Source organism: Thunnus thynnus, chromosome 10 (assembly GCF_963924715.1).
Source record: "Thunnus thynnus chromosome 10, fThuThy2.1, whole genome shotgun sequence".
Classification (NCBI taxonomy): Eukaryota; Metazoa; Chordata; class Actinopteri; order Scombriformes; family Scombridae; genus Thunnus; species Thunnus thynnus.
Window position 1 is genome coordinate 20,412,530 of NC_089526.1, and position 11,887 is coordinate 20,424,416.

The following is an 11,887-nucleotide window of genomic DNA, read 5'->3' on the forward strand; positions in this document are numbered from 1 at the left end:
GTTTATTTTGTCTTGTTTCAAGACGCTGACACTTAATTACTCAAGTCTTCAATGTTGAAAATGCTCCATATTCCTAACAAAACATACATTTCCTGAGCACAAAATACCACTGTAATTACAGTATGACTACACCTGAAAATGTCAGTCAACCAACTGTCAAAAAACATATTTCAACACATTCATTATTCATTTTTAGAGCTCACTGAGTGAGTCTTGCTGCAGCTGCAACTATAAACCTTTCATCTAAAAGCATACTACCTTAAGACTGAGGTTTATCTTAAATATACATTACTTGTTAACTTCAGGACAAGTTCCTGAAATCGGGCTGATTTTCTGCACTGCTTCTACTCTTTACAATAAATGACAAACACAGACTCCAGGATTTTATTTCCTTTTTGTCAGAACCAGCCAAACAAGTTTCTTATTTTGCTGAGGGCTGAGAAAGCCTGCCTGCCACAACACAGTGACCTCGGGGAGATGAGCTTGACAACAATAAAGCGAGACAGAAGAGGAAAAGTAGGCTAAAGACACAGCATCAGAAAACCTTGCGAGGAAAAACCAGTAGCAGTGTTGATATAAGAAAGCAAATAATTGGCTGGTGAGGAAAACTCTGCAAGCATGAAGCACATTTTCTGAGATGACTTAAAGAAGAAGAAATTTTCTTGTTGAACACACACAGAACAGCAGAAACAGGCATGATGATTTTTATTTTATTGAAAACAGGAGTCACCATTGAATAAAAAAAGCTGTGGCCAAATGCCGCAAACGGTTTAACAACCCAGAAAGTAAAAATATATACATCAAAATATGGCTTAACAATACAAATGAATGATGATTTTCAGGTCACAACATGCTTCTAAGGAGACTAAATGGCAGTCAATAAGCCCACAGAAACACACACACACACATACAGAACATGCTTGCATAAACAATCACACAAAAATGAGGACGGTTATGTTCTACCATCAGTTTCTATCCTCTGGCCTGAAAACCTCAATGGAGTGTAGTCATGTTTCTTTTTCTAACACAATGGTGTGAAACAACCTTAAACACTGCATAAGAATACATAAAAACGTGCACTGTCTTTACAAAACTTAGCGTCCTCAGTGGGTCATTTTCTGGAGAAATAAAGGTCTGTAAAGTTAAATGACACCCTGATAGCAAACAATAGCAGGACCACTAAAAGGAGAATCCATGGTAAAAGGCATTCCACTCAGTAACAGCATAAATGATAGCGGAAGGATAAAACTGTCCATCTAGTTGGCTACATCCCTTGTCAGTATACAGGCAGGCACTTTTGATCCCGGGTTGCCCTTCAGAGAAGCAAAGGAGCGCCTGAAGAGTCTGTTTCGGTGGCGTTGCTGGAGGAGTACACTGCAAGTGAGAAAGAGACATGTTTAATGCATTGATTACAAAAAAAAAGCATACAAATAAAGTTGAGGTTTTAAAAAAAACTCTGGATTTCATGCACAAAACATGACATTTAAAACCGCTGAGTTTAACCTGGGACGCTGATACATTCCCAGGCCGCGGTGTGAAAGTTGTGGAAACACAATGTGGTGTACTCTCATTCAAAAAGGCATGTAACAGGACACCCCATCCTTTTACCAACCTCTTCGCAGAATAACAACAAAAACCAGAGGCTGCTGTGTGGTAATCCATCTGTAACCCAAGCCGCTCGCTAAAATTACATAATAAACCATGGGACATTATGTGGCATATATTTAATGTGACTTGATCCGCTGCTCTGGCAGGTGGTGTTGCATGACCGCTGAGCTTGAGGGGAGAATGAGGCGGACTGATAGGTGGGTATAAGGTGGCAGAGGAGGGGAGGAGGCAGCTAATGAGCAAGGGATTGTGATATGCAGAGAAAAGGCAGGAATGCAGGGCTTTCACTGCTAAAGAGTGGTATGTTACTGGAAGGCAGAGAGGAGGTGAGAAAACGCCTGCAGCTGCAGCAGGTACGATGGATCTCAGAGGCTGAGTTGCACCGGTGTGGTAGTTAATCCTCAGCGACCGGGACAAATAAAGGCTGTTGCTCTATCAGCACAATGAACACAATTATTATGATGTGAAATATTTCTACCCACTAATCATACACTCAGGTGCTGATTGATTCTGGATCGTATTCAATTCATAATTCCTCACTCATGTGTTGGCCAAAAGAGGGCCACACACGTGTCTTTGCACCAGTTATGGAAAATTCCCACATATAACTCACTTCTTCCGCTGTAATGTCTCATTTTCCTGGCCAGCTCATCTGATGGCGTCTGCTCTGAAACTTTCACCTCTGGAACTGTGGCAGGAGAGAGAAAAAAAAAGACCACATGAACAAAACGAACATTAATACACAGTCATTTTAGAGTAATCTGGTCATCCCGTCTATTGTGCAAAATGTTTGAGCAGACACTGTACCTGTATCGACTTGCCTCAGATTAACCAATTGTTATTAGGACACTGCCTGTAAAATGCCTGGTGCATCAGGCCTTAAAACTATGAGCCAAACAAAAGAGCTTCAGCTTCAGCTATGAGTCATTAACAGAAGGCAGATCATATGATTGGTATATTTGGTATGTTGCAGGTGGTGGTGAAAGAGTCATAAAGTGGTGTCTTATGAATGTTTATACAGCGGTAATTATTCATGTAAAATGGTTGAAAAAATGTTGCATGATGCAGCACAGTGTCAGATCTTACAGTCACTGCTCATGAAGGTGTTGGTCATGGTCTCGTTGCCGCTGTCGGGGAGGGTCCCGTCGCTCCTCCCATTGGGACGCTGTCCCGTCGACTGATGGCTCTTGTTTCTCTTGCCCTTCCGGGTGCTGATGCGGATGACTCCGTGCACCAGCTTGCATTCGGCCTCCTGCTCCTCCAGGTTGTAGTCCTGAGCGATGCTGTAGATGAGCTCGCTGATCTCATTGGTCTTGCGGGAGAAAGAGGAATCGGAGGTGCACTTGGCCAGCTGGTCGATCTGGTGCAAGGCGTAAAGCTCCAGCAGCTTCTTGGTGATGAGAGAGTCAATATCTGTGCCCGTGTCACTCAGGTCATCCAAGTCATAGTCCTCACGGGATAACAGGCTGGTGTTGCTGATCGGCCGCTGGCTTTCCCCCTTACCGTGTGTACGGGGCCGCTTGGTTGCAGCCACTGGATACTTTACCGTCTGACCTGCGATGCGCACATCCTGGTAGCGGAAGCTGTCGCTTGTGGGCAACTTAGTGACTTTATTGGACTTGTTGGGCTCTAAATGGATGCCACAGGTAGGGTTGGACATAGCAATGCCATTAGGAGGGTGGGCCTCGCTACCTGTTTTAGGGGGATGGTCTGTGGAGCTCTCGTTAACAGGCAGGCAGGGCTCTCGGCTGCCATAAAACCCGCAGGTCAGTACGCAGCAGATAAGGGCCTTACAGCCACTCCAGCCCATAGAGGCACAGGAGCCACAGGCATGTCTGCTAGTAGGCGTGCTGTCTGCTGACCCCGGAATAAATCCTATAGTCTCTGAGCCCCGTCCAGTGCCGTTTCGTGGGTGCCCTCTGTGACCATACTTGGTCTCCGAGTGCCGGGAGCGGCCAGTGTGGTGCTCCTTCGGGTGTTCCCCGTGAGGATCCCTGTAGGAGTCTTGGCTGGTGGTGCTTTCTCGGGATATAGTCCGAGCTTGTCTGTACTTGTCTGCTCTGGAGCTGGAGCTGTGGTTATTGTGGTGGCGGGACGCATGGGGAGCCCCTGTGCTGTGGCCAGGCATGGCTCAAAATGCCCGGGACCTGGTGTGGGAGAGGCATATGTTAAGAAATAATAACCAGGTGTGAACCTCCTCTCTTGTTGCCACACAGGCCTGCAAGCATTAAACGCACCATGGTACATTAAACAGGCAGCATTTCAGGCTTATGTAGTAAACACTTGTCCTCCAGTAAAGTAACCTCCCCTAAACTCGAGAATGTAAATAAAACTGAGTGCATCGATTGCTGGCCTGATAATAATTTGGGCCATTGCGTCACGCAATTATAGATTGTTTGGTTTACAGTATGTGTGCAGGAAAACAGACCAACCCAGTCAACATGTAACTGTTTTTAAAGTTAATTTATAAAACGTGGACTTACCGCATAAGAGGAAACACTTGTGTCTGTCTTTTTATCCCAGATAACTTGATCTGTGAGCAAACCGCGGAAGTCTCAAGGGAAAAAACTTTCCTCCGCTGTTAGCGCTTTCAAACAGAGAAAGAAAGGAGGTTTTTTCGACCGCCCACAGATTTCCAGGTGATTTTACTTCCACGAAACAAAACAAAGTCTTAAAACTTTAAAGTGCACTGCCTCCTCTGCCGAAAAACACAACTGAACTCATCCGTGTCGTCTCCTTTTGGTGAAATTCAAAGTCTTGTGTTGCCGAGAGTCTTCTAATGTTTGGCTATTACCTGCGGCTACAGCTAATCCCAGATCCTACACCCACCCACAGGTGAGCCGTGACGTCACGCGAGGCGGATATGAATGCACAGAAGAAGGAAAAAGGAGGAGAAGGGGGGGTAAAAGAAAAATATATATAAACAAAGAAATACTTGTGATAGGAGAGGAAAAAAGAAAGAGATAAAATAGCTGTAAAACATATGAAAAACATAAAACAACTGATTCATTGGAAAATACACACTTGTCTGCAAATGGATGTTATTCATGTACACACACACACACACACACACACACACACACACACACACACACACACACATAATTGCTGTAAACACAGATATACAAGGTAGGTCTGACAGGCGCACAGAGGTGCACAGCTGCAGAGCCAGCAGGTCTATTTCCAAACAATATCTTTCATTTTGCCCTATTTTTTCTCCACTGTGTTCACATGCACTTAATCACTCTCTCAGTTTGAGTTGAAACAGGTGAAATTAAAAAAAAAAAAAAAAAAAAAAAAAAAAAAAAAGAGCCTATGCAACATGGTTTCACACAATAAAACGGATGCATGAGAAAGTTAAATACATAAAAAGTTTATTTATAACGAATGTGAATACAGGTTTTATATCTGAAAGTAGCTTTAATATCTAACTATACCTTTAAATATGATAATACTGATCACAATATGGACTCTACATGTAACAATAAAGCTATATTATTAATTAAATTCACGAATCTTACATAACCTTACAGTTACATACAGTTTCTCAGGTCAGTACACATTTTCCATGCCATTGAGCAAACTGTCATTTATCTTTCTACCAGTCTTCAGCACTGTCAAGATATTTAGAGACATGATACTAAAAATTAAAAAAGCAGGAAATCACATTTGACAAAAATTCAGATGTTCCCTATATAACTATATGTACTATATTCTTTAAAAATGTCTGATATCAACACACAATATTGAGGTCATTGTACAGACACAATGCTCCAGTGCCTTAAAAACACAAAGGCACTTTAAGGTGAAATTCATACCTGCAGTATGTACAAGAAGCTCAAAAACATCGAATAAAATGTAAACCTACTGGCATAAACTACTCACATCTGCATCTTTTTCACATTTCCTCAAATTATTCGAGCTTCGGTGAGAGCTCATAAGTCAACAGGTGGTGAGGTCGTCACCTGTCTGACCTGTGTGTCTGTAGGAACCATACAGGTGTCATTTGGCTGCTGCTGTAACAGAGCTAATTGTAAATGCCCCCGTGCCCTGTTGCCGGCGTTATTTGCTGAGATGTACCCCAGCCGAGGGTCTGAGTCAATCTCGTATCGGTAGTGATATCCCTCCATAACATCCCGACATGCATTTCTCATTTCAATAATCCACTCCTTCATACCTTTGCGATTCAGGTAGAGCACAAAGAGGAAGAGCATGCCCACAAACCCCAGCACCAGCCCTAAGAAGACATAGGATGTCTGGAGGGTGAGGTCAGTCACCTCTGCTTGGACTGGAACAACACATCCAATGGCCTGAACCCCGAGCCCTCGCAGCCGGGTGTCAGTTAACCCTCTCGGGGAAGCACACCTCACGGCATCCACATCTATGTGAGCCCTCGATTCGTTCAACCAGGCCACAAAATTACGGCTCTCACAGGAACAGGTGTAAGGGTTGTTACCAAGAAGGATTCGGATGTTCCTGAGCTTCTCCAGTTCCTGCAGAGCATCATCCCTGAATGTCCTGAAGGCGTTGCGGGTCAGGTCCAGCACCTCCAGATGGTTCATGCCAGAGAAAGTTCCAGCGTAGACAGCCATCAGAGAGTTGTTAGCGAGGAAGAGCTGCTGCAGATTGGGAAGGTGGGAGAACATCCCCGGGGGCAGCAGGGCGAGGTGGTTCCCAGAGAGGTCAAGGCGGAGGAGCCTTTGGAGGCCACCCCAGCGCAGCACCGTAGTGAGGTCCGTCAGGGCAGTGAAGTTGAACAGCGAGCGGCTAAGGTTGAGCTCCTGCAGGGGACTGCCAGGTATACTGAGAGCCTCTGGATGGATGAGGGCCAGCTGGTTGCCACTGAGGTCCAGGAGGCGCAGGTTAATGAGGGCAGAAAAGCTGTGAGACGCCATCTCTGTAATCCTGTGAAGACAACTACTATAGTTAGATTCATCCTTACACATTATTACTATTCTCATGTTTGGATACAACTCACACATGTCACTGCACTATAAAAGTAAACAAACAAAAAAAAAACACATCCACAGAAATAGACATTATTTATTTATTAGATACACATCACTGAAGGTTGTCATATTGTCCAAATATGGCTTCATATACATGAATGAAACAAAAAAAACAAACACTGACATTCTCACCTATTATTGCTTAAAATGATGTTGGTAACATTCTCCAGCTCTGTAAATGAATCGGGTCCAATCTGGTGTATATTATTCCCTGTGATGATGAAAGTCTTTGCATATCCTGGAATAAGTTGTGGTACCGTGAGCAGATCCTTAGAGACACATTTCACTGTACGAGTGACAGCAAAACACTTACAGCCAAAGGGACACTCCAAGCACTGGTATGGTGCGTAAAGTAGTACTCCCAAAAACACACTGCGGACTGCAGAAATACACATCTTTAAATTATAGCCAATTAACAGCAACAAAAAATAAATAAATCTCAACACACAAGAGTATGAATTACAGCAGAGAAAACCTTGTTTCAATGTAAATTAATGAGTCAAATTCAGCTTTTGTTCTCACAAACTAATCAAATACTGCAGAGTAGAGCGCTCAGTCCCTCCTCATCTGCTCCACTCTGGGAAAAAAGGTTCCCGCAAATTGATGGGAGTTCATATCACGCAGAATCTACTGGATGAAAAAGGTACGTTGTTCCCTTAAAGGTACAGAGGACGATCAGGGAATCTGCAGCCTGTGACCTACACCACAGTCTGCCAGCTTTGTATACAGCACATCCGAAATGAAGTTACAAAAACAAAAATATTAAACTGATATTATAGATAAACCATAATAAAAAACACTCATTAGGTACACAGCCTTAAAAAACAATCAAATCAAATACAAATGTATTGTAATAGTAATAGTAATGTAATGTAGTATTGCTCGTTGTATATATAGTTATTGTATAATGACATTCCAGCATGCGGATGCACAGTTTGAAAGCATTCAAATTCTATCTGGAGAAATATAAATAATAACCACATGTAAAAAAAAAACAACCCAAAAAAACACTTCACACGTTTGTCTTTATGTACCAGAGGAAAGTAGACTGAGGGGAGGAGGATGTTTCTACAGGATAATACCACTACTGCTCACATGTGGCTCCTACATCATTCTGTCTTTGGTAGCGGTTCATATCTCTCACAAATAATTGATGAATACCTTCAGCATTAAGATTTCGTGATCCATTTTGCGGCGCTTCATCACTGAAATGTACATTAGCCAGTCTGGAAACACATTCATCACTGCTGTTCATGAAAAATACATGTGGAACTTAACCGCATGGCAATCTGGAAAAAAGCATCGCCCTTTATAATCCTCATAATGACAAAAACAAAAAGACTTTGTGGAAAACGAGGTTAATCTTGGAAGATACATTTTAAATCGTTTAAACACGTTTCTAAATGATAAATACTTTGTTAGGAAAAATAACCCACAAAACTTTATAAGTTGATTATTGATCTCAAAACTACCCACCAACAGTTTGACTTTGCCCTCAGAGACACTACTACATCACTAGAGATCACTACAGACAATGAAGTCCTTCATTTGGTTCTTTTGTGTACAAACAAGTGTCCCATCAAAACACATCATTCATGTCAAAGAAATGTCAAAATATAAATAAATAAATAGTATAACCACAGTCTATGAGTGATCCCGATGCACTTCCTGCTCCATTATTGCAGATTGAATGTTAGGATGAACGTGCCGAGGACTCCGCAGAGCATGAAGAAGGGTAGCCAGGTTTTGAGGAACGCTGCCCAGCTGAAGGATACAAAGAGGGTAAATGTGTGTTAGCGTCATCATCATCACCTGGATATTGTGAGTGTGTCTGTATGTGTGTGGCAGAGAAGGTGAAAGACCCTTTCCTGTATATTTTGGACAGTCAAGGACATGCAAGGTGTGTTGAAGTATCACATGATCCAATCTCTTTTCTCCTTCCCTATAGTCCCGCGTCCTACTGTCCTTTCCACCCACCTAGCGCTGGGAGCCCCAGCAGAGAGATGACCTCCAGTGGCATCTGTCAGTGATGAATTACACGACTCCCCTTCTGTTTAAAGGACTCCTGTGCCGTGGGAGCGTGTGTGTGCAGGGGCAGCACATGCTGTGACGCCAGCTTTCTCTATGTGGGTCAGCGGAGAATAATGAGGGGGGTTCTCTGAGCCATATGTCTCTTAATGCTTACGAAAGCATCCAGCGGCAGAGCAATTTAACAGGCTGTGTACATGTTTGTGATGAAGATGCTTCATTCATATGTGTTTGGTCCAGTTTTGTTAGTAAATCATACTTTAGTTCTCCTAACTCGTAATTCTACTACTGCTACCTATTGCAGGTTTGTCCAGTATGGCAGAGGAATCCCTCCTCTTTGTGTGGTTTCTCGCTTTTTTCTAGGGCCGCAAATAACAATTATTTTCATTATCGATTAATCTGTTTATTATTTTCTCTATTTATCAATTAGTCATTTGATCCATAAAATGTCGGAAAATGTCGATTCCCAAAACCCAAGATGCAACCTCAAATGCCTTTTTTTGTCTTAACCAACAGTCCATAACCTAAAGATATTCAGTTTACTGTCATAGAAGACTAAGAATCCAGAAAATATTCACATTTAAAAAGCTGGAACGAGAGAATTTTTGTATTTTTTCTTAAAAAAGGACAATAAATCAATCAATGTAGTTGGCGGCTAAATCGATTAATTAATTAATCAACTAATTGTTGCAGCTCTACTTTTTTCCCTGTTAAATGTTTGTTTTGAAGAGTTTTTTTCCTTATCCAAACTTGAGGTTTCAGGATAGAGGGTGTTGTATGTTGTACTAAAAAAACTCTGAGACAGATTTGTGATTCAGTTATATAAAATAAAATCGATGATGTTGATTTTGCTGACTAACTGATGTAACAAACAGCACAAACAAAACCAGATAGACACTTTTGCATTGAAGCATGAGGTTTTGATAGTGTGCCTGAAGACAGCTGTAACTCAGATGGTAAAGCAGGTGTCCAAGTGTCCTCGACCTGGACACTCAACCCCAAAAACATCCGCAAAATGACTGAAATGTAACGTAATTACTGCCCAGTACAGTGGTACATACACATTTAACTTATAGTCGGAAAAGATGATAACAGTGCCGTGCTTGTGGGCTCTTCAGAGAGACAGATGAAAGAAAACCTCTACAGCAAAATGAGTAAAGGAGAGTGAACACGATGCTAACCTGGAAGAGATGCAAGACTCTGATTCTATATGTGCTTTGTTCCTCATTTAAAAATGTCAGAGTGAGTTTTAAATGCTTACCTCACATGTTTCCCATGAATGAGAGACAGTAAACACAAGTTCATCATGTTCCACGACGTGCTGTTGTCGTAGCGCATGAGGTTGAGGGCCATGGCAACGTGGGAATGGCAGTTATCGAAGCACAGATTGTGCTTCAACAAAACAGAGAAAGCTGTCATTATATGTGTAATGATGTATAAATATGTGTGTTAAAAGACCAAAATATTGTCTTACTGGCCTGCATTTGTATTCCTCGGATGCATCAAGCACTGCTTTGTCCCATGTAGCAGCACCGTGGCCACAGACTTTGTCCACGTCAAGCTTCCAGTACCTGCAATATGTAACCATTTCATTAAGTGGCTGATCTGGTGTCGAAACAGCATCATAATAGTTCTGGATTTTGATCAAGTATCTTACTTTGTTGGTCTACCAAAGCCCATGTTGTCCTCCTGGGAAAAAATAAAGATATTTAATGAATTATACGAGTGAAATTATGCTGTGAACAACAATTTGCTGAGTGAGTGTATAATTGGTACCTTAAAAACACAAAATACATGCAATAAACTAAAGATTCAGAGGATCACTGATTGAATATATTATAATCAATTCAGCTGCTGCACTCTACACGTCACCATGCCATCTTTATCATTTTCATTTCTATCTCTGGACTCTCTTGAGCCATGAGGAGAAGAATGGCATGTAAACTGAGATGAATAAATTGAGATAAACTGAACGATGAGTTACTCACCGAGACAAAGTATGATCCTGCAAAATCTCTTATGACTCCAGAAGAGGTGCATATACCCATGTGACCAATGAAGGGGAGCACCCACCTGCAGGATGCAAACATATAAATTAATTTCACTGTGCAGCAGAACACATTGCATTCAGTAAATTATAGGCAGCCATTTACAACAGGCAAAAGAGAGCATAAAATCCCCCTCAGCGGGATATATTAAATCTGCTTTAATACATTTGACGTTGCAAAACAACAAGATGCTGCCACCTGAGCGGCAACGCGGCCACGTTTAAGCTAGAAAAGAGCTGGAAACAATGAGTTAGCAGCTTCTTACGATAAAATAGGAATGGGTGTCCAGACAACGCAGAACGGGTAGCGGCTATTTTTTCTGTCGCTTTTCAAGAAATCCGCGTTGTAGTTCATCATCATGTCGGTATCGTCCGCCTCCGCCATCACTGCCTGGAGTGACAGTGACGCACTGGCGGCGGGGGAAGCGGAAGCGCGCAGGCGTCGCCTCCGCGGATTAAAATTCATCAGCAGTCGGTCAGTGAACGCAGCACCGTTCACAACTACGGTGTATTGTTTTTACCGACATTTAATGAGTGCTGCAGTTTCAAATAAGTTTTTTTAAGCTTCTACTGTATTTATTTTTTTAACCTTTTCTTTTTAGCTGCTGCACTGTCTGAGCTTCTTTAAGGGGCAAAACCAAGCCACTGTCACAGCACATGTATTTAAAAACATAAGGAAATGTACAAAAACGTCTCTCATATTACAGTAAAAGTGCTATAGTAGCTCAACATACATTATCAACAAAGACATATATTTTAACAGATATATATTAAACATAAACACCTGAAAATGCCGTATTTGTGCCACCCTCATCCCAGCAGCCATGCTAGCCTGACATTTGACCTTAATTTGACACCCACACTCGGCAGTGAGCTTCACCATTGTAATCTCCACTATTCCTAAAGCTAGGTCACCTCTTTATTGTGCATTATCTGGGGTAGGAGATGCTCTTCTAACTACTCACCTACTGTGCAAACATTTGTTACCTAATAGTCAGCAAAAGCAGACAATAGAGCAGACACTGACGAATGAGCAGGAAACCACAGAGTTCATAACGTAGACTCACCTACAGTAAATCTTGTCAACCTAGTTAGTATTGCAGCAGCAGCACTAATGTATCTGTAACACTGAAAGGACAAATAATTCATTATAATGAAAAAGAAATGGAACAAAAGCAAAATAATTCAGACAAGA

At 42.0% G+C, this 11,887-nt stretch overlaps 3 protein-coding genes across 3 annotated transcripts; all 3 read right to left on the minus strand.

Annotated features, from left to right (window-relative positions):
• Positions 1–688: 688 nt before the first annotated feature.
• kdf1a (keratinocyte differentiation factor 1a) lies at positions 689–4,470 on the minus strand. The gene is made up of 4 exons (XM_067602000.1): positions 4,092–4,470; positions 2,695–3,755; positions 2,222–2,296; positions 689–1,374 (listed from the first exon to the last, which is right to left on the minus strand). The coding sequence occupies exons 2-4, from the start codon at positions 3,734–3,736 to the stop codon at positions 1,316–1,318; spliced, it is 1,176 nt and encodes a 391-aa protein (XP_067458101.1). The 5' UTR covers positions 3,737–3,755; positions 4,092–4,470; the 3' UTR covers positions 689–1,315.
• Positions 4,471–5,009: 539 nt separating this feature from the next.
• On the minus strand, positions 5,010–7,014 carry LOC137191694 (trophoblast glycoprotein-like). The gene is made up of 2 exons (XM_067601999.1): positions 6,750–7,014; positions 5,010–6,513 (listed from the first exon to the last, which is right to left on the minus strand). Exons 1-2 carry the CDS (start codon positions 7,010–7,012, stop codon positions 5,544–5,546), a joined length of 1,233 nt encoding a protein of 410 aa, XP_067458100.1. The 5' UTR covers positions 7,013–7,014; the 3' UTR covers positions 5,010–5,543.
• A 13-nt stretch (positions 7,015–7,027) lies between these two features.
• On the minus strand, positions 7,028–11,133 carry LOC137191696 (transmembrane protein 222-like). The gene is made up of 6 exons (XM_067602001.1): positions 10,959–11,133; positions 10,634–10,718; positions 10,303–10,334; positions 10,120–10,216; positions 9,907–10,037; positions 7,028–8,381 (listed from the first exon to the last, which is right to left on the minus strand). The coding sequence occupies exons 1-6, from the start codon at positions 11,075–11,077 to the stop codon at positions 8,294–8,296; spliced, it is 552 nt and encodes a 183-aa protein (XP_067458102.1). The 5' UTR covers positions 11,078–11,133; the 3' UTR covers positions 7,028–8,293.
• Positions 11,134–11,887: the final 754 nt, after the last annotated feature.